The sequence below is a fragment of the Melopsittacus undulatus genome, chromosome 10 (genome assembly GCF_012275295.1).
Source record: "Melopsittacus undulatus isolate bMelUnd1 chromosome 10, bMelUnd1.mat.Z, whole genome shotgun sequence".
In the NCBI taxonomy this organism is placed as follows: domain Eukaryota; kingdom Metazoa; phylum Chordata; class Aves; order Psittaciformes; family Psittaculidae; genus Melopsittacus; species Melopsittacus undulatus.
Window position 1 is genome coordinate 33678557 of NC_047536.1, and position 25562 is coordinate 33704118.

Below are 25562 nucleotides of genomic sequence, written 5' to 3' on the forward strand. Positions count from 1 at the left end.
GATATCCGTGATCTACACCCTCCTTATGCAGCTTCAGACACTTCCACAGCTATTCAAGAGAAAGCACAAGAGTTTCAGTTATAAACCCCAAGCAGAAGAGGCTGTTGCTCCAAGACCAACGGTTTCTGCTTCAGTGGTAAGGGACAGGCTCCTCATCCCTTCTGGCAGCACAACCTGGTGTAACCACCACCAGCAGATACGTTCCCAGGGTGGTGGGAGCCTGGTAAGTTCCCAGGTTTCTGCTCTCAGGCCCATTCTTCCCAAAGGACAAGACCACATCCACAGAGAACATAAGGAAACAAAACCCAAGCTGTATTTTATACGTTCTCCAACCAAGGGGTTTTCTCCTCCAACTAAATACATGGTGTAATGCAGACAGAGACCTGGACACTTCTGCTCTACCCTAACAGGTAAGACATTACAGCTTCTCACTCAACAATCACAAGAAGGTTTTGGGGGGGTCAAACTAATGCAGATCACAAGTGTAGAATAGAGCTGATAAAAGGGTCCCAAATACAAAGCTTTTCTCTCCTGAATTTGCTGGTTTCCACCTGCACATGAAGAACCATCCCAAACATCCCAACTGACAGCAGTTGTGGCTGTAAAAGCACAGTCTGAATGACTTCAAGGTTGCTCCTTCAGGGGTGGCTGGATTTTGCCTGACTCTAAAACACCCCTGTGCTTCCTGACATCAGACACAAACAGGGCAGGCTGCACTATATACATGTAAAAACTGAGGAAAAGGGCTCTAAAAACATGCTTTCATATTTCACATAACACTCCCTGTGCTCAGGTTGGAGGAATGCTCCTGAGCTGGGCTGCAGCTTGTCAGCACAGAGACCAGGCTAAGCCAGGCTTGTGGCTACAGACTGAAACAGAGGGGCCAGCCCATCCCCGCGGCTGCTGGTCACCCCCAGCACAACTCCACTCATCTCCTTCAAGTCCACTCAGTGTATTCAAACAGCAACAACCCAGACCTGCTGACAAGGAACCAGCATCAGATGGGCCAAACACTAAGGAAACTGCACAGAGAGGGGCAGGAGGAGAGTGCATGCCAGGGAAGAAAGAGAAACTGCTAAATCCATCCAAGCACTAAGTAAAGCTTGTATTTACAGGGGATTGAGGCATTGAAATGAAGATGCCAACACAGCCTCCCAAGACCACTTGTCTCTCCTACATGACACCAGCAACAGCATTCAGATGTGCTGCAGAACCCAATGACTGTGTTGTGTGAACCAAGAGCACTGGGAAGAGAAGGAAACAGCTTTTCTTTCTGGAACAAAGCTCTTCTGTATCACCCATCATCCAAAGTCTGTTCCACTGCGAGGGTGAATGCACCAGAAGCAGGTAAGCAGGCAAGTCCTACAGAGATGACTAGAGATGAAGGCTCTAGAAGACTCTAGAAGGTGTTTTTAAGCTTGGCTGCCACAAGCACGAGGATCTCCCCAATCTTCTTCTGCCAGTTCTCTATGTCCTTGGAGACATCACACCAGAGCTCCCCATGGCGAGGCTCAGCATTCTCACAGCGCTTCCTCACCTCTTCTTGTTGTTCCTATGAGGAGGAGAAACAACAGTTTGTAACTCTCTCAATGGCTCCAGCACAGAGGCAAAACAATTCCCTCCCCAATTCACCTTTCCCCAAGCTTATGGTGGGGTTTTGCCTTGTGTTTTAAAGGCAGAATGGAGCCCTCAGTGAACACTCAGCCTCGCTGAGCAAGCTGACTTACAGACAAGCTTTGGCTAAACTACAGCAGAAGCTTCCTCTGCATTCCCACCTGCATTAGAGCTGTGCAGTGAGAGGTCTCTCTGAAGTCATTAGATAAAACACTCCCATCATTTCAGCACTATCAGGCAGTAAAAACTGCCCTGAGAGATGAGAACAGACTGCTCCTGCACGTGCAACCTGCGCTTGACACTTGTGGAGAGACAGCAGCAGCCCCACAAACCCAGCATGGCAATTACAGCAAGATCCATGGGAGAGCTTGCATTCTGCAGCAGGGAGATTGATTTCATCGATCTCTGCACGACCCAGCATGACTGTGGACAGCAAAGCAGCCTGAGAGGCAGCTCAGTTAATGACAGAGCCTCTTAAATAACCCCCACGCAGGGCTGGTCGTGCTCAGCCTCATTGCGAGCCACACAGGCAGCAGGGAGCTCAGCACATCCAGCATCAGGCAAGGGTTCCTGGTGCCTTCCCAGCTCCCAGCATACACTCACCTCTGTGCCATGCTGCAGCTCGAACTTGTAGAAGAAAGCCCAGGCATCCCCCAGGTCAGAGTCAATCTTCACTGTTCGGTGGAACCATTCCCTGGCCTTGGTGATCTTACGCTCGCTCCAGAAGAGCCTGGGGAGGAAAGCGGATGTGAGTTGACAAACAGCCTATTTCAGAGGAACCCAAAGCACTCCAAGTGAAGAGCTCTCCAGATACTGCAGTTCTTTGCTCTCCCAAGAAGGAAACAGCAGATTTCACAGGCATCTGCTGACTGCCCTTCCCCTGGGAAGAGATAGGAGAGGACTGAAATGAACATCCACTGTTTTCACTCTCCCCTAGTGAGGCATGTTAACTGAGAGACAGACACTCCTGAGAGGGGAAGTATCACTCTCCAAGCTCAATCTTTGCTAGCTCATTCTGCTGTTCCAGACTGGGAACAGGCTCACATGCCTACACAATTTCCCCTCCTCCAACGTCTTAGTATTTCAAGTTGAATTTAGCATCTAACAATGAAGTAACTCCTAAAAGCTGAACACTACCTGCATGTTCCCAGTCACACATTCCCATCCATGAAGCAGGGAGCAGACCTAGCTCATCCGCCCCACGTTACAGGGAAAGGTGAGCACTTCCATGCTCCCATCCCAGCCCCACTGCTGCCATTTCATAAAGGTACTCATGAATTCTGGAAGTTCTCCCCAGTTATTATCCAGCTGAGTCAATAGTCTCTCGGGTTCACTCCTCTTTGCATTAAGAGTTCATTTGAGCTAGGAAGGCCTTTATCAAAGCAGACTGTCATCCCTCATAAAGAGCTTAGCCACTCATAAAATTATACAGCTTATGTGATTGTTTCTAAGCCCTGTAATACCCTTGATTGTTCCATGTTAAATAAACTGTGATTTAACACAGCACGAACAATGATAGCAGAGGCTCAACTCCTGCAAGCAGTGGCCATTTCCAGCAACCCACTTAACACAGCTGTTATCAGACACAAGGGTATTACTGTACCTACATGCAAGTCGTGATGGGAGGTGGGAGCTGTTTGTGTTGGGATTAGCTGCTGAACTGAGAGGCTGCCCCAGGAGGGGCCTGGAAGCTGTTCCCATAAGGCAAAGTTAACATTACTCTCCCTTGCTGCTATAGCTGAACGAGTTTGCTGTCATGATCTGGCAGAACCCAGCCCTGCAGCCACTTGAATGTACCCTACGGTTTTCTTTGGCTTATAAAAAAGAGTTATGAAAGAATTGGGCAACTGTTTGGGCAAAATTCCTCCTGCATTAACCTCTTGTGGTGTTCACAAAGGAACAGAAGGAAGTTTGTTCCACTCATGGCTGCTGTAAAGCATCAGGTCAACAAGGATATGGAGTAAGTCAGTTCTAATAGCAGGTTTTCATCACTGGATGCCTCACAACTCAATCTAGACAAGAAGACAACCCCTAGTAAATGTTCTTTCCACCCCAGAGAAGCAAGCTACAGCAGGATGGTAGCCTGCATTCCAGGAAGGGCCACAACCGAAGAGAACTGACATAGGAAATAGTCAGGAGAAGGGAAGACTACAACAGCTCAGGGTTAAAACAAACCTGACAGAATCTAGGATAGAGAGCAAAGATGCAGAACACACTGTCAGCCACATAAGAACTGTAAAATAACCAGCCTAAATTGTCCCTAATTTATCCAAATACCTAAAATATATCCTAAAAAGCTTACTAAAGTCCAGGTCACCTGCAGGCACTGAAACCCCTTTCAAGGGATGGAAAGCAGTGGTTTCCAGAGTGCCACTACCCAGCACTGGAAAAGGGCTCTGTGTGAATGTATTGTCTGTGCTGCAGTCCCAGCCCCAGCAGAGCAGCTCGAGGGCAGGCTGACATCCCCTGCTTTGAATCAAGGGAGAGATTTGCAGTTCCTAGGAGACAGCTTGAGAGCCGTTACTTGCTTGGGGCTTATTAGAGCTGCTGCAGCCAGCATCACATGGCTGTACTCGAGTGCAATGCCTCATCCTGGATGCAGCCACACACAGAAAGGGGTATTTTTTACAAGCTCAAGGCCAGGAACTCACTTGGCCACAGCCAGCAGGACGTGTGGGTCGTGTTCACACTTCTTGAGAGCATCCACACTCTTGGTCTTGCGTTGCGGTCGCGCTTCAAGGAAAATTGCCTCTGACCACAGGATTCCTGAATGAAGTCAAGCAGGAAGAGTGTGAGTTCCAACATTAACTCTCCCCATCCTGTTACTGACACCCCCCCCCCAATGGTTATCAGTGCCCCAGTCTCATCCCAGATGATTCTTTCTGCATGGATACTTCATCCAACACTCTGAAGGTTTGGCTACTGCATGCACCACTCTGGACCTTCACTTCTGAAGGTCTCTTATCACAACCCTCCCCATGCTGATGGGCATCAACCCAAAGCTCATGCCTCTCAGATGAGACATTGCAAGCAGTGGAAAAGGGGAGGACGAATCATCATTTCAAAAGTGAAAGAGATCCATCTGTCTGAATGGGAAACTACAGTGACAGAAGCAATCCCAGGAGGTGCAAAGCACCATGTCTGGAAGCAGCTTTAAGGGTGCCAAAGAGCACCACGGTCTTATTGATGCTGGCTCTCCACACACACGATGAAGGACAGAGGAGGTCCAGGAAAGCCAGGTTTAATCCCTACATCATTCCACTGCCAAAAGTAAGGAAGGAAACATGCTCAGAGGAGCATGAAATCTCCAGTTTCTGCTGTCAGCCAAGCACACCTGGTGATCACTTCAAAGCAAAGCCTGAGAGCGTGTGTCTGCCAGGACTCTGTGCTCTCCCTTCCCATCACCTGCACATGGGAATACACACAAGCTTTGATGACTGCAGTGACACCAGAGCAGAGCTCTTCTTGCTCTTTACATATAGGGTCAAACCACATTTTCCCAGGCCTGCAGAGGCCACAGTCATCATTAGGTTTCAATGTTACTCTTTGTGCAGCCTGCTCTGCATCAGCCACGAGCAACCAGGAATCAATTCAGCACTTGATGGATGCAAGTCTCTGGTTTACCCAACTGTAGGTGTCCAATGAGCTCACTCCTGCCTTTATTCTGCTTTGTGGAGTTTAAAGATAGGGTTGGAAGTGACTAGATTTCAACACAAACTGAGATCCTGCTGCCCATCTCCATAGCAACAGGCAGATTCTGTGGAAAGCCTGTGGTGACAAACCCTCATTAAGCATTAGGTCATTCCCCAAAACAACGTGGGACTTTGGGTGGTGTTGCTTTGTTGACCCATTGGCATGGTGAGCAGCTTGCAAGGGGTTTATCATGGCATAAAAGTCACTTAATTCCCAATGACTTCACTGGGACTTAAGCAGCCACCAATTAAACACCTTTCAAAAGCCAGCCTGAAGGCAAACTGGAAAGCTTGTCCTGCACAAGACTACTGCATTTTGCAGTTATGTGACATCTTCTCTCCCAAAGATGTCAACATGTTTCAATCATTAAAGTCTTCCCACAACGCTGCCCAAAAATAGGGAAGTATTATGGACTGTTTCCTCCCATCCCAAGAGGCAAATGTTTCCACTGCTAGTTAGAACCAACTGACTTTCATTCTATGACCTATTAGCCTCTTCTTAAATGAGTTCAAATCATCAAAACCCAGGACTAAACATTTATGACCCCTCTCATCATGACTGTGCCTGCAGTTTGTTACCAGCACAACTTCTTCAGCACAGAGTCAGGAGTGCAACCAGTGCAAACCAGCAACAGGAAGCATCCTATGGTCAGCTGTGCTCCAGTAAGACAGGGAAAATCCCACTGTTTTCCACTGAACTTCCTAACTACAAACACTCAAGAATCTTCAGTGTTAAACCCTTGGCAGGCTTGTAGCAGCTTCAGAGACATGTCACCCATGTCCAAAGATGCTTTCCCAGGAAACCTGGGACCACAGACCCAAAGATATGTTGGATACTGCAGCAAAATGGAACAAACACCAGCCTGTGCCATCCTTGTGAGACAGCACAAAGCAACTGGGATTACCTATGCAGACCCTCAACATCTGCACAGGGATGACTGGTACCTCTCCAAAATGTAGTATTGTGAGACCTGGCCAGAAAGGACATCTTGGAAAAAGATGTGTCTTCATCAGCTGGGCAAAAGGACCATGTTTAGGATAGACATAAGATCCAGCTCACCTGAATTGGGGCATTCCTGCAGTGCCTTGGCCATCAGGGTGTTTGCAATGTTCTTTAGCCCAGCTCTGTACTCCAGTCGCACCGACTCCAGCCTGGTTAGGAAGATGGTATTTATGAGAACACATTCACCATGTGGAAACAAACAGGGAGTCACATGAAGGTCAATGGAAATTGCAAACATCTGCCCATACTGTGTGTGTAGGTGACTGACATCTTCCCATTCCTCTCCATCTAAAAATAAACCTGACCTTTATTCTATAATGGCCTAAACCAAAAGCAATCTGAAAAGGGACCAAAACAGAAATGAAAGAGCTCTGAGTGTTCATGTATGCAATAAAACCATCAGTAAAGAAGTAATTAGTCCCCAGCTCCTTAGAGTAGCTCCATACTAGCCAGGATCACCAAAGCATTCCTGGTATGCCGAATAAGTTAGCCCAGGCTCAAATGGCTGAGATGATGTGAAATAGCTGGCCTGAAAAAGGCCATTTCTATTGCTCTGTAGCCCAGACTTAGCTCATCTCCACACAACTCACCAGAGATCTGGATTCTTTGGATTCTTTAGGCGAGACTTTTCCAGGATAGCTCTTGCTCTGGTCAACTGCCCAACCTTCTCCTCCAGCCTGGACAGCAGAAGCCACAGGGGTATGGAGTGGGGGCACTTCTTCAGCTATTAGAAGACATATGGCAGTATGTAGACATGAAAACCATCTTAGAACCCTTATAGAAAATAGCTTCCTTCCCCAGATTCCTCCTGGAGAGCTTAGAAGAGAGACAAAGTGAATTATGCTGCTCAGCTTTCTCCTTGTTAAGTCTTACAGCACAGCACTCCAGTTTCTCCCACCTCCCAGTCTATGACTGAGCTATGTCAGCAGCAAGAGAAAGAATACACCTCCCTTAATACACCTACACTGAACTCTGTCTGGAGATGGAGGGCTCATACATACTCAAATCACAGCAAGAGAGGGGCTTTGAAGCCTGGGAAGTCATTAGGATATCGACAGTGGCAGAAACCTGCTTCCCTCTGACTTTCAAGGCTGAGGACTTGCAGATGCACTCCTACCCAAGGACACTGATTTCCATTTAAAAGAGCCAGGAGTGCTCTGGAAGCCTCCTCCTTTTACACTGTGTATCTAAGAGCTCATTAGGAGGCTTTTCTTTTAAGAGCTCTGCTTTTAGCCTTTACAGGTCTCGGGGAATTATTGTGCAAGGCTTTTTCTCCCTACCAGTGAGCAGTCAAACATACAGTGAAATCTTAAGCAAGAATGAATTCTGCACATGGATTCTGGGCAAGAGAGATTCTTGCTGCTTATTCCAGGTCCCAGTATTGTTATTGTTTTAAGCAACGCCAGAGAGGACAGAAACCATCTCTGGTTAGGCTGAGACAGAGCCCTCTCCGGTTTGATTCACAACAGACATCCCCAGAAGCACAAAGCACACATGCACCAACACCCATCTTACCCCTTGATTATAAGCCTCCCGGGCTTTGTCCACCAGCTCTTTTTGCTCCTCAATTTGGCCTTTCATCATCCACAGCTTGGGGAAGTCCTCGTAGTGCTTCAGGGCTTCCTCACAAAGCTCCTGGGCTGCAGCAATGTTCCCCAGCACCCATTCTAACTTCACTGACTTCATGAAGACCTAAGAGCAACCAGAGCTGTTTATCACCAGCAGCCACTCAAACACCATCAGTCCCTCCAGGCAGTGGGTTCTCACTTTCATACACTCATTAATGTTATGAATCAGCTAATAAAATGTTATTAATTAGCTAATAAATAACAGTGGGAACAGCTAACAATGAGAAAGGTATTGTCCAAATAGCCAAAGGAGTTGGGGCAGCACGATCAACCCTGTATTTCATTGTACAATACCCATTCAACAAGCACAACTAACTAATGAATTTGAGCCTCCTTCAACAGCACAAACTCATCTCCTTACATCCAGGCTACCCAGACCACCTATTCCCACTCATAGCCTCAAGTTGCAGCCGCTGTCCTGCCCATTAAAAGCTGATACACATTTTTCTCCCCCAAATGCCTTTCCTTTGGCTACACATGGAAGTTACAGCTGTGGGAAATACATTATAGACCGAAGGCTGTTTCACTACTCTTTGATCCCTGTCCTCCCTATTCCCAAACTCCCCCCACCATGACTTCACAAGAGAAGCATCAAGTCTTGAGAGCAGAGCTCCAGTCCCAGCTGGAGAGAAGCTCCCTGGCTGACAAAGGATGAAGAGGGCAGTTTAAAAGATGTAGATGAAGCACAGAGTGGGGAAGGCACAGAGACCAAACTACTTCTTCTCTTACTTGGACACGTTAAAATGGGTCTGTATGAACAGCTAAAAACCGACAGAGTTTATCATGCCAGAAGTAACTGTAAAGATCAATCCAAGAGTGTAACTTTAAACCAACACGACCACAGCTGTCTCTAGCACAGCAAGCACAAGCGAGGCTGCTGTGAAAGTATTTTCTCTCCCTTGCTTCCAAGGCATGTTTTGGGCAACAGGAACATTACACAAACAGCTGTAAAGTGGGAATTTCCTGACTTTTGCCACTTGTGTGAAAACCTCCACTTGATCCTGGCTTTTCTTTCCCATCAGGCCAGGATTTGGTGTCGCAATTCACTGGAGAAGCGCGGCAGCAAAGCGGCCACATGCCTGCAAAAGGCAATGGCAAAGAGCCACCCGGTCAAGCCCTGAGGCCACAGAACTGAAGGAACTCCTCCTTCCGCCTCAACAAGAGAGGTCTCAGCCTCTCCACCCTTCACACATCCTTACCCTTGCAGTGGGGGCACTGCTGCGAGCTTTTGCCAGCAGCCTCCTTGCTCTTTCATACTCATTGTTCTCCGACTCGAGCTTGACGGCAGCAAGCCAGATCTCCTCGCTGTTGGGGTTGGCCTGCAACAACATCAAATGACAGACAAATGCAGGCAGTGAATCAACAGCAGATTTAATCCTTCGTTTGATCCAGATTAAAATTGAAATCAGAGCTCTGTCAATCCACAGTAGGGTTGGGGTTTTTCTTGCTTCCCAGTTCAAGCTCCTCCCAAATCTTCTTTGACCTTTGAAGTTCAGAGGAGTTCCCCAAACCAGATGCGCAGCACTAAGATAGGGGCCAGTTTAGAAGCTGATGCTTCTCCATTGTTGGAAAGCGTTAATGCTTCGTCTTCTGAAGCTCCAGTTTAAACACTGAAAACATCACAGGGTCTGCCACAATGAGACCCTCGGTTTATTATCCCTGAGCAAAACAATAACGAAGCTGGAAAGCCCAACTGAGGTCTGTGAAAGCTGCTCCAATAAAAGTCATGTCAGTGGCAACCAAGTCAAGAAGCCTTCAGGATGGTAACAAAAAGCAGCAGGAACAAATGGAGGAAGTAAATATCTTTTACCTTCCAGCTCACGAGTTGTCATTTGGGTTTGCTATCACTTAGCTTTTAAGCCTCATTCCCAGCTTTAGAACTGTACTGCTCTGCCCATCTTTCTTTCTGCATCCAGCAGAGAATTCCCTTCATTTTGCTGTGGATGAGTGGGCTTAGGCCATAAGTAATGCAGTAACATCATTAGTTAAAGTCGACCACTACCTTTCTTACTGAGTAGGCAGATAACCCAAGACAAGGGGGTTCTGATCCATGGCTGGGGTTGATGGGAGCCATGGAAGTAGGATTAGTGATTTGTGAACTCAGAATGTGGTGTGGTACTAACATATCCTGCTGCTATTTTACAGGAGAGCATTTTGCCACACAAGACAATGAAAGCCCAATGGAAGCCCCATCATCTTGCCAGGCAGCAGGGATCAGGTATTGATAGAAGAAACCTGCTCTATGTTCTTTACCAGTTGTACTTCACACCATCGCACAAGTATAAGAGACCCACCTGGAAAGCCAAGGCCAAAATGCTTCTGGCTGCTGGCACATCTCCTGCCAGCCACTTGGATTTGGCTCCCATGAGCCAGAGCACTTCTGCTTTGGGACAGTGAGCAACAGCCCTCTGCAAAAGAGCCTCCAAGGATTCCCTAAGACAAGAAAGAATAAGTTAGGCTCCCTGGAGCTATTCCCACTATCAGTGTTATAGTTGCAAAGTCCAACGTTGTAAACCTTGATAAGTGGTTTCATAACAGGGTTATAAAGGGTGGGGTCTTCTTTTTCACCAGGGCTCTGAAATCAGCTCTCCACAAAGGCTCATTGTTCAGCCACCTTTGTTTGATAGCCCCTGCAGAGAGAGCCTTCACACACACAGCTCCTGGGGCTTGGAAAGAGGAGCTCTTCCTAAACCTCACACACTGGGACAGGAGGTTTTCCATAGTTATTAGGTGAAGCTGGCTGCATCTTATTGAAACTTGTTTTCTCCTCTAGAAACTTGACTTTTCAGGTAGAATAAAGGGGGGTTAAACTGGGGAAGGTGGAACAATATCATAAGCAAAGACATACTTGTTCCAGTAAAGGAGAAAAGGCTTCAATGAGGCAGAACTCAGCATCTGATCGAGCTGAAGATGTCCCTGCTCATTGCAGATGACCTCTGAAGGTCCCTTCCAACCTAAGCTATTCTATGACTCTGTGATCTGCAGTCACTTCCACACTACAGCCTTGCTGGCTTTAATGATTCCACGTGTGTAAGTGGTCTTATAAATACCTTCTAAATAAACCAGATCTACTGCTTTATTCTAAACTTTGGGCAGAACATTTCAGACGTGTAAAGCTTTATGAATAAACTCAAAAAGACTGAGCTGTGACAGCACAACAGACTGTAACAGACATTCACAGTGTGTTTGATCAGAAAACACCAGAGATGCTCAGAGAGCTTCAGCAATGAACTGGTTTGTCCATGACAACTAAACACATGCTGTAGTTTTAGGTGATTCCCATCTATTTTACCAAGAGATTCCTATTGCCAAAAAACCCTTTCATGACTTCATAAAACCCAAAGCTGTTCCAACCACAACAATACCAAAGAAGGCCAGACCTGCAAACAGAGCCAGCGAGTTTCCACCAGCTGAACCGACTCATGCAACACAGCAATTCAGGGATCACCTTATAGCTTTTGTTCCTCCCCATCCTAAAGGATGAACCCCCCACGGATGATGCAGGACCCAAACCTTGTGCCATGGTTCTTCTCAAAGTAGGCTGCTCGCAGCCACACACTCTTCTTGCTGGGGAAGACTTGCAGGGCATAGGCATAAATTGCTCGGGCACACTCCAGGGCGTTGTGAGCCACACACTGAGGAGAAACAGAACGGAGCTAAGTCAGTGTAGGGCTGCACTGAAATCATGCATAATTCAACACAGAACTCAGAGTAACGCCTGAATTGGGGTATTATACACCACAAGACAGTTACTATCAGCTTTAGAAAAGGAAAACTGAAGATAGAAGTGTCTCTCCATCAGGCCTTTCAGTGCACTGACACAGACAAGACAGCTTGAAAACACTACTTAGGCATTGGAAGGGCTCTCATGTTCACACTTCATTTTTACAGGCAAACACCAAGTGCTGCAGCATCTGCCCCTCACACCAGTGAACTGGACATTCTTCATGCTGAAATAGGATTGCTTTTTTAGTGCAGGTTCAGTCAAGAAAGCCTGGTGGAAACTTTTACCCACTCCCCTGGCCACCCTGAGATTAACTCTTGAGTTATAATGTTCAGGTATTGGAACTTAGCTCCCAGTTCCTTCAACAAGACTTCAATCTCTGCCCATGTCTCACACACTCAAACCAACCCCACAATCCACACAGAAAGCAGCAATGTATCACAATAGCAACATTTTGCTTAGCATAAATTCAAGTCTGAAGAAAGCTCTCCAATACAATAACCTCCTGAGGGTCAGACTGGCCAAACACAGGCAGGTGTGTGGGAAACACAGGCATTTTCATGGATAAAACATGTCGTTTTCCAGGCTCCAGTTCAATTCCCCTTAGCTAATAACCTAACAAACCCCAAACCCAACATAAAGCAGCTTCACAGCTGGACATACACTGTCTGCATCTTCCATCCAGGTATGTTTCCGATCCTCCTCCTCAATCCCAATCCCAATGACAGCTCGCATGATTGCCTGGCACGTGGCCACACTTCCAGCTTTATCACATTCCTCAGCATCCTAGAAACGAGAGCAAAGCCCTGAGAGCTCAGCACAAGAAGTTAGATTCTACAACAGCAGCTCCTCAAGCACAGAGGCACATTGTGGGTCACTGCAACACTAAATACATCTTGTTGCTCCAACATCTGGACACTAACTAGGGAGCCCATAGCCACATGGAAAGCACTGGAAGGTGTACACAGAATCAGGCAGAAGATGGTTAAGTAACAGAGCACATCAGCTGCATGCACTGGAAAGGAGTGTGACAGTGTGTGACCTTTCCAGCCTTAGCAGGCTCCTCTTACAGCTGCACTGAGCTGCTGAGCAGGGACCTGCCCAATACAAATATACAAGTATTTGAGGAGGAAGAAGTCGAACATCAGAACTAGTGACCTTCTTTCAGCTCTGAGCTGATTCTTAAGGCTCAGTAAGGGCTGAGCAGTAACTCAATTTAAACAAATACACCCTCATCCAGTGTGAAGTTAAAGGTGCAGAGGCTCTTTCACTCAAGCATATAGGGAAAAGCAGTTTTCTGACACACAAAGCTTTCAGAAAGCCAAGCTTGTCTTGCTTGGACTTGTTAAGAAGATCCCTGATCAGATAGCAGAAGTGCACTGAAAAGGAACTCAAGAAGACAGTGATGCAGAGGCTGGGGGGGGTGTTAAACAGAAGATGAAATTAACCTTTCATTGTCTTACTGCTGTAAAGAAAGTTATAACTGGTTTAGATGCTGAACAAGTATCCTGGTTAACATTACATACTTTGTTCATTATCAATACTCTTTTAAGGAACACGTCAAGAAGATTCTGCTGCCTACTACAAACCCATAAAGGGCTAACAAAGTATTTCCTGCTGTCTGTGTATGCATTCTATCACAGAATCCCAGCCTGGTTTGGGTTGGAAGGGACCTTAAAGCTCCTGCAGTTCTAGCCCACAACCAGGGACACCTTCCACAGAACAGGTTGCTCCAAGCCCCGTCCAGCCTGGCCTTGATTTGTATTGATTTGATACAACAGTATCTGACAAAGACTTGTTGGGCAAACAGACACCTTTTAAGGCAAGAGACATATTGAAAAACCACATAAATCCCTCACTGGAGGTTTAAAGCTTCTGTCCTACTTAAGGCAGCAGCTGCTTCAACTTGAAGCTGACTATCTTCCAAACCAGAAGCAAACCAGACATTCCTCAGCTCAACACACGCAGTGTTACCCAGTGTATCACTTACAGCCTTGAACTTAGTCAGCTTTTTAGCCTCTCCTCTTGCATCTGCACAGGGATCTCCACTGATAAGCCTAGTGCAAAATCACCCTACAGTATCTAGCATGAGCAGCCTTCAAACCTGAGTGTTCATATGGGTCTCTGACCAACACTGAGCAAGTACCTGTATCCATTGCTCCCTGTTGATCTCCACACCGTTAGCCCTGAGGGATGTGATGGCTCTGTCAATGATTTTCTCCACCATCTGGGTGTTCCCATTGGCTTCCTCCAGCTTGGCAGCAGTAATCCAGATGTGCCGATCTGTAGGAATATTCTCTCGGGCTTTGTTAAGGACTTTCCGTGCGTTCTCATACGTCTCCAGCCTGGCCAGTGCCAGCCACAGCTGGGGAGCAACAGAAGATGGGGTTCAGATTAGAACAAGGAGATGGCAACGCTGCTCTATGGCAGTGTCAGCCTGAAGGGGTAAGCAGCTTCAGGCTGCTGGCTACTGGCTGGCAACTGTCCCCAAGCAGTACAAGCAGGCTGCAGAATATCAATGGAGAAGTAGTGGAAACAGCCTGCTCCTGACGTGAAAGCTCAGTCCTAGTCACTTGATGGATCATCATATGGATCATCATATGGAGATGATTATGGAGATATCACCTCCATTAGCTGGGCTGCAGTTTCTGGTCACATCACCTTTCAAACAGCCAAGTGTAACACTCTGGTTCAGGGCTTCAGAAATGAGCAACGTTGTTTTTGACTCCCCAGGCTATGTCTATGCTTGTTTTCACAACCATGGAGGCACTACCCATCAACAGGAACATGGCTAAGTGGCTACAGCAGGCACAGCAGTGCACTGCCATAATGAACCTAACAATTACACAGCAAAATGAGGCATGTAATGACCAGCAGACAATGAACTCTGGGGAAAAAAAAGCACAGTCCACTACTCATCACATCCTTCTCATTGTGGCATAAAGTGTGTGGTAGAGAACTCATCATGCACTCCCTGCCTCCTGCTTTCAAAGCTCTGCTGTCAACCTAAAGCCACGAGGAGGGGGTTGCCTTTAAAGCCTTACTTCAACACTCGTTGGACAGCACTCCACAGCCCGGCTCAGCATGATCCTGGCATCCTCAGGTTCCTCTAACTCCACGGCTGCTTTCCACAAGCGCACCGAGTTTGGAACATGCTCAAGGGCTGGAGGGGCAAAAGCATTCTGTTAATCATGACAAAGTAGTTTCCCAAAGAGGGCTGCATGTTTTAAAGATGATATATTGAAGGCTTTGCCCTATTACAGATGAAATTTCCTGAAAAAGGGAAGGGAGGGAACTGTGCTTCCATTAGCTCTTGCTTCAACAATGAGAACTTCAAATCAGAAAATAAAAAGCTAACTTCATTTTAATTGGAACCAGGCTTTGGAGAGCCAAAGGCTCTTCCCCTGCCTAAGCTGTAACTGCATCCTCTGCAGTAAAACACTTCGCTGAACACAGCCTCCAGGCTCAGCAAATGAGTCTATCTTCAAAACAGGGTAGCCCTAATCATGCTGGGTCTCCCTTTATAAAAGGGAGCATCTTCCATACTAATAAGACAACCTTGCTCCTTAGATGTTGGAACTGTCCCTTCATCCTGTGGGCATCTCCTGACAGCTTAATGGATCCCAGATTAGCTTCCCAATGAGTTCCCAGCCTGCTGTGTAAAAATAAAACAGGAGGATGCCTAAAAGTTTAAAGGTATCACTGACACTAACACCCTACACCATTGAATCCCATGTGTTCTTTCAGCAATCCACATAGGCTCCATCTAATGAAGAGTCTTTGAGGCTTCCTTAATCTTCTCCAAGAGTAGCTACTGCTGGTAGGAACTGCACTCCCTGCAGACTGTTCTACATGTGCTGTCTGAAACATTCAGGTCTAAACAGCTTTTCTCAGCTTGTTTCTTTATAACCTCATATCTGAGAGATACACTAAGAAACTAAAGGGGTGTTTTTAGCCCTTTGTCACCACAACTCACACCACAGCCTGCTGGTGTTAGCTGTGCTGCAGTATTAGCTTCATTGCTTCCAAGGTGATCATACACAAACATGCTATAGTGACAAGAGGACTGAGCCCATCCTTCTGCAGCACAACAGCAGGACCACAGAAATGGGTGGAAGAAGCATCTAAAACTACACTGAAAGCAGCTTCCAGGCAAGGCTGTTCCTTTCAGCATTCCTGCAAAGGCCAAGGCACACTGCTGAGCCTCAGAGCACACCCCAGCTCTACAGAAACACTGCATTTACCAGCACTGTGCGCTGGGGACTGGGGCATTAACTGTTTCCTATCAGCTTGCAGCAGCAGGAGGTTTCCTGAGGAATTAAGTGAATCAGATGAGCCTGCAAGAGCTGAGAGCACCACTCAGCAGGACAGAACATGTTTGCATGGAGCTGCCAAGGTTTGCACCTCCAGATGCATTTTAAACACTGTTTGATGGCTTTCCAGTCAGAGAAAGGCTCTGAAACTCCAGAGGGTCTGCTGGATGGTAGGAATGGACACAGCCAACAAACACATCATGAAAGATCCCATTCCAGTGCCACTACCTGCAGTCAGTCTATTTTATATGAGGAGAAATAATGGGTTAAACTGACACTGATCTTAAGGCTGCATATACAAACAGTTCCAAGCATCATATTCCTGCTGTTCCCTAAGCAGCAGAGGAGCACTCTGAAGCTGTTCACAAGGAGAAACTGGAAAGAAGCAATAAATCATGTTCCACTCCACTACCAGCTTTGTATTGGAGATGAAGGAGGTACTTCCAAACACTGAAGCAAGATGCTTTTCTCTTTGCAAATCCATGTTTAAAGCAAACCTCAGTACTTAATGTGTCACTGCTTTCACAGATGTTCTCCTACCTGAGCTGGACTCAGAAATCTAGTTCTGCTCATATAAGAGTGATTTCTGTTCAGTATCTACTATTGCTCTTGAAGAAGATGCACAGCACTGCTTAGCCAGTGGAAATTAGAAAGGCTACTGAATGAATAGTTAATATCTGAACTCCTACAACTTCAAACCCAGGAACCTGTAAGTGCCTTTCATCCATATGCAGTAAGTGGTCATTTCACCAGAGATGTACAGTTTTACATGCAACAGTAAGAGGTATGAGGCAATTTGCTTGCTTTGAAGCCAAACCATTCAATACTGTAGGCTGCTCCACAAGCATTTATTAATTATATTAGTTCCAGACCCTTTTCCCTGTCAAAATTAAAGGCAGAAGATAAAATTGACACAATTAAATACTCATGAAGGGCCTAATCTCTACTGTTACAGTCCCAGTAACTTAAAGTAATCAAAGGATTAATCCTATGGACCTGTGAGGAAGACTTGGGCTCAGGACAGCACAACAAACCACTGTTAAAAAGATCATTGTTCGGAAAAGACTTGGATGAAGCTGGAATTGGTTTTGGGAAGTGAAATGTCATTTGCAATTGCTCAGTAACAGCAGCTTTCCACTGAAGGATGTTTTGCAACCACTTCAATAACAATCTGACTCAACGGCAGCAAGCTCCACCAGTAAGACCCACATTATTAAACACCCTATTTTCACCATGGATGCAAAGAAAACCCTACAATACAAAGGGAGGGAGACTGAGATTTGCTCCCTGACCCCGCAGAAGCTCTCACCTTTCCTCAGCACACGTTTCTTTGCCCGGATGTCTGTCTCCAGCTCTGCTGCTCTGATGTAGATGCGCACAGACTGCGGGAGGTGGCGGACAGCTTGAGCCACAACTGCCTTGGCTGTATCCCCAGGCTGAAGCCGAGCAGCTTCTAACCAAACATCTTCACTCTGCCAGGAGAAAAGAGCAATCTCCTTTTACATCAAACCAAGACTCTAAACTTTGAGCTTTAGGTGAAATACACGTTCTTTTAATACCGCAGAGAGTGAAGCTCTATCAGATCTAGCCTGACACGAGCTCAACAGAGATGCTGCTGCTCTTAACCACAACCTTTTCCTCCTGCCCTGCAAGGATCAGCAGGAAAGCAAAGCAAGTCTGACCTTAGGGCACATCTCTGTTCCTTTCATGATGAGGTTTCGAGCTACTTGGAGCTTGCCAGTGACCTCCTCCAGTCGGGCTGATGCTATCCAGGCTGGAGGATGATGAGGATTGGTCTCTCGCACTGACTTCAGGAGCAAACGGGCTTTTTTGATATCACTAAAGGAGGAGGAAAAACAGACAGGAAGATTTTCAGCACTGTAGCAAGTAATTCCCCTGAATCAGTGCTTCACAGCCACACTCAGATGCACAGTAACCCTCATCTCAAACGTTTCTTTACTGGTGACACGGATTGCATGCTACCAAACAAGCTTACAGATACACATTAACACAGTGAGATCAACATGAAAACCAGTTAAGTATTTAAGCAAGATATTTAGGAATTACAGCTGGAAGCTGATAAGCACAAGCACTGACTGAAGTCAAGTATTAGCACTAACATTTGCACATATCACTTTGACTTCAATGGCCATTCTTTATGAAACTGGTGGCAAACTTGAGGTTAAAAGGGTTTTCAGAGGTCATCAATGAAGCCTGAATTAACAGCACAGGGATACAATCAAGCAGGTTCTTGCCAGCCCTCATGCTGCCATCACTCTGGCATGTTAGTCCAGGGGTAGAAGAAAAAGAAGCCCCACAATTGATGCATCCAGGTCAGATGATAAATACCTCAGTTGACAGATTAAACCTCATATTAAAAGAATTCATGCTCAGAAACTCACCTGGCATCTGGTACAAATTAAATGCCATGGGCCCAGACAGATTTCCATTTCTATATAGGAATCACAGCCATCACTAAGAGGATAAATCAGTTAATCCTTCTCACTTACTTGATATCTCCTCCGTGGGTGGGAATCATGGAATTCAAGTCTGTCAAATATCCTTTCGGGTCCACCACAGTCTGGCCACTCACAGAGTCTGACACCTGGAAAAGGCAAATCAAAGCTACTGAAGTGACCATTCACAGCCCCCCCAGCATGCAATGAACAAGGGAAAAGACCCTGCAGCTGTACAAGAAACATGGATAGTCACCTCTTACCAAAACCAAGGGATGAGGGAAGCCCAAAGCCTTGCTCATTAGCTTTTTCCACTTGTAAAACACACAACTTTAATGATTTAAATTGAAAACCCAGGGAACAAGCAGCCTGGCTTTCAGTCACCATGAGGTCTTGCAGCCCTGCCAGCTAAAGCCCGTCTTTTTAGTTGAAGCCAGGTTTAGGTGGGAAAATCAATGACAAAGAACAGAACTCAACAGCAATTTAAGAACAGTATTTTTCATCCCTGTGCAGGATAGAAGAGATGTTTCCCTTGGTGTAACCAAGTGCTGTTCACCTGAAGTCCATGAGAATGAAAGACACTTCTAAAGCCAGGTCTTACACAGCAGCACACATCCTGCCCTGCCACATCCTTACCTGGCTTAGCCTCATATCCATCAAGGTGTTCCTGGCTTGGCCAATCTTCCTCATATCCAATTCACCTGTCCCAGGTGTCATTAAGCCTGGTGTCATTCCTCCTGGGTAGGGAGTGTTCAAGCCCCCTGGATATGGAGTATTCAATCCACCAAATTGCTAGAAACAAGAGTGGGAGAAACACATTCCTCAGATCTCTTCTGGGGTTTCACACGTACCTTGGGCTGTTCTGGGGGTGCCAAAACCCCACAGGTGCCTCTCAAACAGGGGCTTCCCTGAACCACAGAGCATCCCTCATAGAGGCTTTGCAAATCTGGAGGTAATGACTCAAGTTTAGCCAAGTCAGTGGCATAAGTCACAGGAAAGTGAAAACTTAAAGCATAAGCATCTAAAAGTAGCACATTTCAACAAGAATATGTACAAAGAAGTCCCAGGGACATCAAGTACCAGTTCAGGGCCACTCAGCTTCTCCTGAAACTGTCACCACAGTGGGATGTGGCCATGTAGCAACAAGACAAATGACTTCATTTTCAGTCGACTGTAATGCAAACAGTTTTTAACACAATTGCTCAGTATTGGGCAAACCCTGAGCTGAAATTACACTCTACTTTCTGGTCCATTTTTGCAAAATTAACAGAAATGGACACTGGTTATACTCAAAAAACCTCATTATCACCATTCTACAGCCTGAGAAATGGCAAAGAAACACTTTCTTCCACTTTAACCACAAGAACAAGGCTCTCTCTGCCTCTCTTCAAGTCTTCTCTGGCAATGGGTGTGCATTGAAAGACTCCAGCAAGCACAGGAGTTGAAAGACTCCGGCAATTCCTTTGCCAGACTCACACCAAGAGTTTTGGCCAAATATCTTCTTTTTCCCCTCAAATCCCACTCATAAATCCGCAGTTTAACCCTCACCTCTGATGCTAAAGCACAGGTCCCATCTCCACCAGGTTTGCTTTTGTACTCACTGTTTGCCGTGGGTCCACAGAAGTGTGATTCTCCCCTGACTGCAAATGCTTTGCAAAGAAGCTGTCAGGTACAGGAGTCAGCTTCTCATAGCGAGGGTTCCTCTGGCGCTTGTTCCTGGCATCACCAACCTCTGGGATGCTCAGCCACTCTTCCTCTGTGACCTCTGCCAGCTTCCGCTGTTCAAAGAGGAGTTGGCACCATTATTTGCTGTAGAATTTGTTCTTTTCAGCTGCTCTACTTCCTTAAGGGATTATTTTTTCCTTAAACTTTGACTTAAACATCAAAGGTCAGATTTTTCCTAATCCAACAGACCAAAGATGTAGATGCATTTCATTAGAATCTGGGTTTGGTCCAGACTGAGATTCTAAATCAATCTCCTTGTTAAATTCAGCGCTGCAGATATTCAGGTTAATCTCAGCACCTGCAGCACTCAGTGGTTTCTTCCTAATCATGAGCCAACAGCTGAAACAATACATTCTATTTAACAGAGTAAGTCCGGAGCTCCTGATCAACTACTACTCCAATGCCAACACATCAATCCCTCAAAGACAGAAGTGAGGCACCTGCTCCAGAACTGATGTGAAGCCACAATAAAGCCCAAACCAAAAGCCTGGCATCAGGATCTGCATGAATTTCACTCCCTTGTGCAGCCACAAATAAAGTGCTCCACAGGCAGAATCCCAGTGTTCTCCCAGATCCCTCCAAAGCAGCTTTAAACACCCACTTCCACCAGCTGAGTGCCACTCTGAATGCTGCTGTCAGCACAAACAATATGGCTTTAGCAGCACAGATTGCATCCCCACTTGGGTTTAAATCAGCACTAATTTAAGTGGCTGTAACTGCAGCTGGCTGCAAACCACACTGCCTGAGAGAGCTCCAGGCCAGGAAGAGGTTCTGCACCACCAGCTGCCAGCTTCAAATCCATTTACTTTCCTTTTCCAAGGGGAAATAACTGTAATCTGGCAAATAAGGAACTACTTGTTTGCTAACACACGAAATCTGAGCAAGGAAATGCAGAGCCATATCCATCTCTCATACACCACAAAGATAAAAGTCACACTTGAGATGTTTTCCTCCTTACTTTCAAGTCTGAGAACTGCTGCTGAATTTTGGGTCGTTCCATACGGTATTTCTCTATTTCCTCTTTCTCTCGTTGTTCCCTGAGGAAAAGGGATGCTGAGGTTACACTCCAAGGAACAACCAGTAAGTCTTTAAACAAAGTGTTGATCTTGAAGATAAACATGTCTGATTAGATCTAAGGCATTAAAAAAGGCATTTTATCCAAGTTTAGATTATCAACATTATGGCAGAGGTGTTTCATCAAATAATATGGTGTAAAACCAGGCACCTCCAACCAAGAGAACTTCAGCCTTTAACCTCTTCTTACCTACAGACCAGGTACTGAGTTTAACAAGTTCAGTAACACTCAGCAGTTTACAAGACATCTGCATTACATGACTCTTCTAACCATGTCCAGTGTGATGTGTAGTATGGAATGTGTCAAAACCAGTTACTCAGCATCTCCCCCCATCATCTTAATAAAGTATGGTGAAGTAACTCAAACACATCAACTCTCAGAGCAAGTTATGCAAAACACCCATCAGTCCTAAAACTTGGAGCCACAGGGTCCAAGGTTCAGTATCAGACCAAAACCTCTGTGTGTATCTCAAAACAGACCCAGCAGACAAAGGCAAATGTGAACTGGAAAATGGAAAGAGGCAGAGGAAAAGCCTAAACCACAGGCTAAACAGAAACACCCTGTGCCAGTGCTGTGATTCATCCTACCTTCGTTCTTTCCTGCGTTCATCCATCCTCTTATCCAGAGCTGCATAAATAGCATCTGCTTCTTCGTCATCCTTCTCATAGGGACCACTTGAGAAGAGGCTCCCAGCGTACCCATTGAACTATGGATTTGGGAAAAGGGAAAGAAAGAGGAGGAAGAAAAGCAACATCCTCAGTTTAAAGCTCCTGTTATGTTCCTACTAGAGGCAACAGTCACCCAGCACAAGGAAAATGCAGGAGAAGGCTATTTCTAACATGGCATCAAACTGACACATCCCTACAGCAAAGCACTTGCTTCTCCCACCCCTGGTGGTTCTTCTCCCACATCATTTCAAAAGCAAAACTGCTTCCAAATTGCTTCCAAATGGCTCTATTAATCAATAACTGAGATCCCAGTATAGAAAGGCCATTTTCTTCCATTAACCACTTCTGGTTTTAAACTACTGAAAGCAAACCAAAGAAACACCACATCTAACTGACCAAAGTGAGATTTAAACACAAGAGCCTTCACAGGTCACATAAAGACAAATACACATCAAAGCCTACAAGCTGAGATTTGTTTTGTGGCAAATTAAAACATACATCCCCCAAAGCACTTAAACTAATACTTAACTAATTACATATGTTAGGACTTCACTAATTTACATTAGTATTTAACTTAAACTTCCAGATCTACTCCTAAGACTCAGTGCTTGGTACAGATAATGAAACCACAATATGTAAACCAACAGCACACCTCAAATCTGCACTATGCCATTATGTGTAACAAGGTCTGAATTACAAATAAATGGGAGAAAAGGAAGTACTGTTGGAAAAATGCAGGGAATTCTGCTCTTGAAAGCTCAGGTTTTATAGGAAGAGAGCAGGGAGTTATGGGACTCCTTGGGGAAAAGCATCTCCAGCTGATGACAATCTCATCACCTCATCGTAATTGGTGTCATTCAGATCCTCATCATCATCATCAGCTGTTTGGTTCTTCTTCATCTGATCCCCCACAGTCCTCTTCCCGGGCGGTGCATGGCGATCGTCCACAGGGTCATTGGCATCACGTGCGGGGCCGATATCGGAGCGGGTGGTGAAACCAGTGGCTCTGTGTTGGGAAACCAGCTCTTTAGCACACACAGCCAGGCTGGCAGCGTCATTACTTATAGCAGACAATAAGAACATCATTCCTCTGTGGGAACGAATGGCATCATCCAGTCCCTGTTTCCCTGTCCTTTTATAGGGATCACTCAGCTCATTGCTTTGCCATCCATAGAGGATCTCTGCTCTGGAGCCAGGCTGAGAGAGTTGGAGAAGGCTCCTGAAGGGGAGACCTGAGAGCAGCTCCAGTGCCTAAAGGGGCTGCAGGAAAGCTGGAGAGGGGCTTGGGACAAGGGATGTAGGGACAGGCCAAGGGGAATGGCTTTAACCTGCCCGAGGGGCGATGCTGTGGCACAGATAACAAAGCCATCCCTAGATAAGGCCACAATAAAGCAGCAGAGCCCAAACAGGGCTCGTCCCTCCCGTACCCCGAGCCCTGGACGGGGCACAACCTCCCCATATACCGACTGGTGAGAGGGCCCCACGGCCGGACACAGCCTCAGAACCGGGGGGGGGACACCGGGAAGGCCTCCGGCTGCCCCGACGGGACGGGATAGGGAAGTGGGAAGGCCTCAGGGTGCTGAGGGGAGCCAAGGCCGGGCCTGGGGGGGGACGGGGTGCTCACCCGCGGCCCAGCCCCGGCACGTAGCCCAGGGGCGCGGGCATGCCCAGGAACGGCTTCTTCTTCTTGTTCATGGTGGCGGCGGCGAGGGGGGAACGGGAACGGGATCGGGATGGGGATAGGGACCGGACCGGGACCGGAGCACCGACGGCGACGGAAGCTGCGACGGGAGCAGGCGGGGTTAACCGCTGCAGAGCGTCACTTCCGTCCTTAAGGAGCGGAGAGAGCAGAGCGCCCCCTAGCGCCGCGGAGGTCTGAAGATGGGGGGTGATGGGTGACGCGCAGACGCGTGTGCGCGCACGGCACACGTGCACAGCTGTGTGCGCGTACACGTGTGTTGCATACATGTACACGAGCATCCATCCCTGCACGTGTGTGTGATCCCACAACCACTGTCCTTGGGGCACGTCCTCAAGCCTGAAAACACACATGGACAGGATCCCGTGGTGTTGGGGGTCACACAAAGGGGATGAGGATGATGATGGGGGTGGTGGGATGAGGATGGGGATGAAGGGGATGGGGATGTGGGGATGGGAATGCTAGGGATAGGGGTGAAGGGGAAGGGGTGATGGCTGGATGATGGGAATGATGGGGATGATGATGGAATGAAGATGGGGATGAAGTGGATATGGATATGGTGATGGGAATGCTAAGGAGAGGGGGGAAGGGGGTGGTGACTGGATGATGGGAATGATTGGGATGAAGAGGATGGGGATGATGATGGAGGTGATGGGATGAAGATGGGGATGAAGGGGATAGGGATGTGGTGATGGGAATGATAGGGATAGGGATGAAGGGGAAGAAGGTGATTATTGGGTGATGGGAATGATAGGGATGAAAAGGATGGGGATGATGATTGGGTAATAGGGATGATGGGGATAAAGGTGCTGTGGATGATGATGGGGATGTTGAGGCTGTGCTATCACAGCATTCCAAAGTCATGGCAACCACTGTTATTCAGGAGCACGCAGGTGCCGAGGAGAGCCTGGAGCATCCCAGGAGCCAGTGTCTCTGCTGGGAACAAAGCTGACACCCGGATTCACTCACCCACAGCCAGCCCAGGGGGGAAAGGGACAAACAGGTTTGGGAACATCCTGGCAGGCACAGAGCTGGGTGAAGCCCCAGTGCTGCTCCCCCTCATCCATCCCCAGTGTTCCAGGGCTTGCAATGTGTGAGCCCCATTCACTCCATCACAACGGGGGGGTCAGGATTCATTATCTGCTGCTCATAAAGCCTCCAGGTGAGCCTGCACCAAAGAATCCCTGTACCTTAGGATGGGATCATGGAGCACAAGGGGAATGAGAGGGATGTGATGGATTGAGGGATGTGATGGATTAAGGGCTGTGCCCATCCCGCTGCCCCCCGCAGTCTCCCTGCCAGCCCTGCCAGGCTCCCAGCAGAAACCAGCTGCAGGAAGACAAATAGCCCCATTTTGCATGCGAATGGCAGCCCTGCCGCTTCCCATCCGGCTATTTTTGGGTTCTGCTGCAGGGAGGAGGAAAAAAACCAACAGAAAGAATGAAAGAAACAATAAATAATATCGTTTTTGCCAAAAAAGCCGCGTGTGGAGGGGGAGGAAGGCAGCAGCATCCCGGCTCTGCTGGCCACGAGCAAGGGCAAAGCCATAGGAGCATCCTCAGCCAGGGAGGGATGTGGGACCCCCAAACCCCACTGCCCCATAGGGAAGCAAATGCTTCCCATTGCAGGAGATCTGGTATCACCAGCATTGGAAGGTTCATCCATGCAACCACAGAGCCTAGGACCATTTCCCCATCATGGAAGGATTTGGCCCTGGGAGAAGGGCCCATCAGCTCTTGTGGGGTTAATGGTGAGGATAATGAAAGCTATTGCAGGTTGGGCATCCAGAGTGATACCCAGAGTGATTTCCTGCTTCATCCATGCTCCAGCACATCCCATGTCATGGAGCACTGGGTGAAACACGCCAAGGGGAATGGCTTGAACCTGCCCGAGGGGAGACTGAGCTGAGCTCTGAGGCAGAAGCTGTTCCCTGTGAGGGTGCTGAGGCGCTGGCACAGGGTGCCC

General features: G+C 47.2%; 1 protein-coding gene across 1 annotated transcript; it reads right to left on the bottom strand.

Annotated features, from left to right (window-relative positions):
- Positions 1–1084: 1084 nt before the first annotated feature.
- On the bottom strand, positions 1085–23633 carry PRPF6 (pre-mRNA processing factor 6). The gene is made up of 21 exons (XM_034067076.1): positions 23523–23633; positions 22736–22904; positions 21818–21936; positions 21114–21192; positions 20032–20208; positions 19067–19222; positions 18485–18579; positions 17657–17813; positions 17284–17446; positions 14706–14824; positions 13808–14026; positions 12325–12447; positions 11451–11572; positions 10232–10370; positions 9137–9256; positions 7825–8001; positions 6900–7033; positions 6367–6458; positions 4266–4380; positions 2218–2344; positions 1085–1552 (listed from the first exon to the last, which is right to left on the bottom strand). Exons 1-21 carry the CDS (start codon positions 23591–23593, stop codon positions 1400–1402), a joined length of 2826 nt encoding a protein of 941 aa, XP_033922967.1. The 5' UTR covers positions 23594–23633; the 3' UTR covers positions 1085–1399.
- Positions 23634–25562: the final 1929 nt, after the last annotated feature.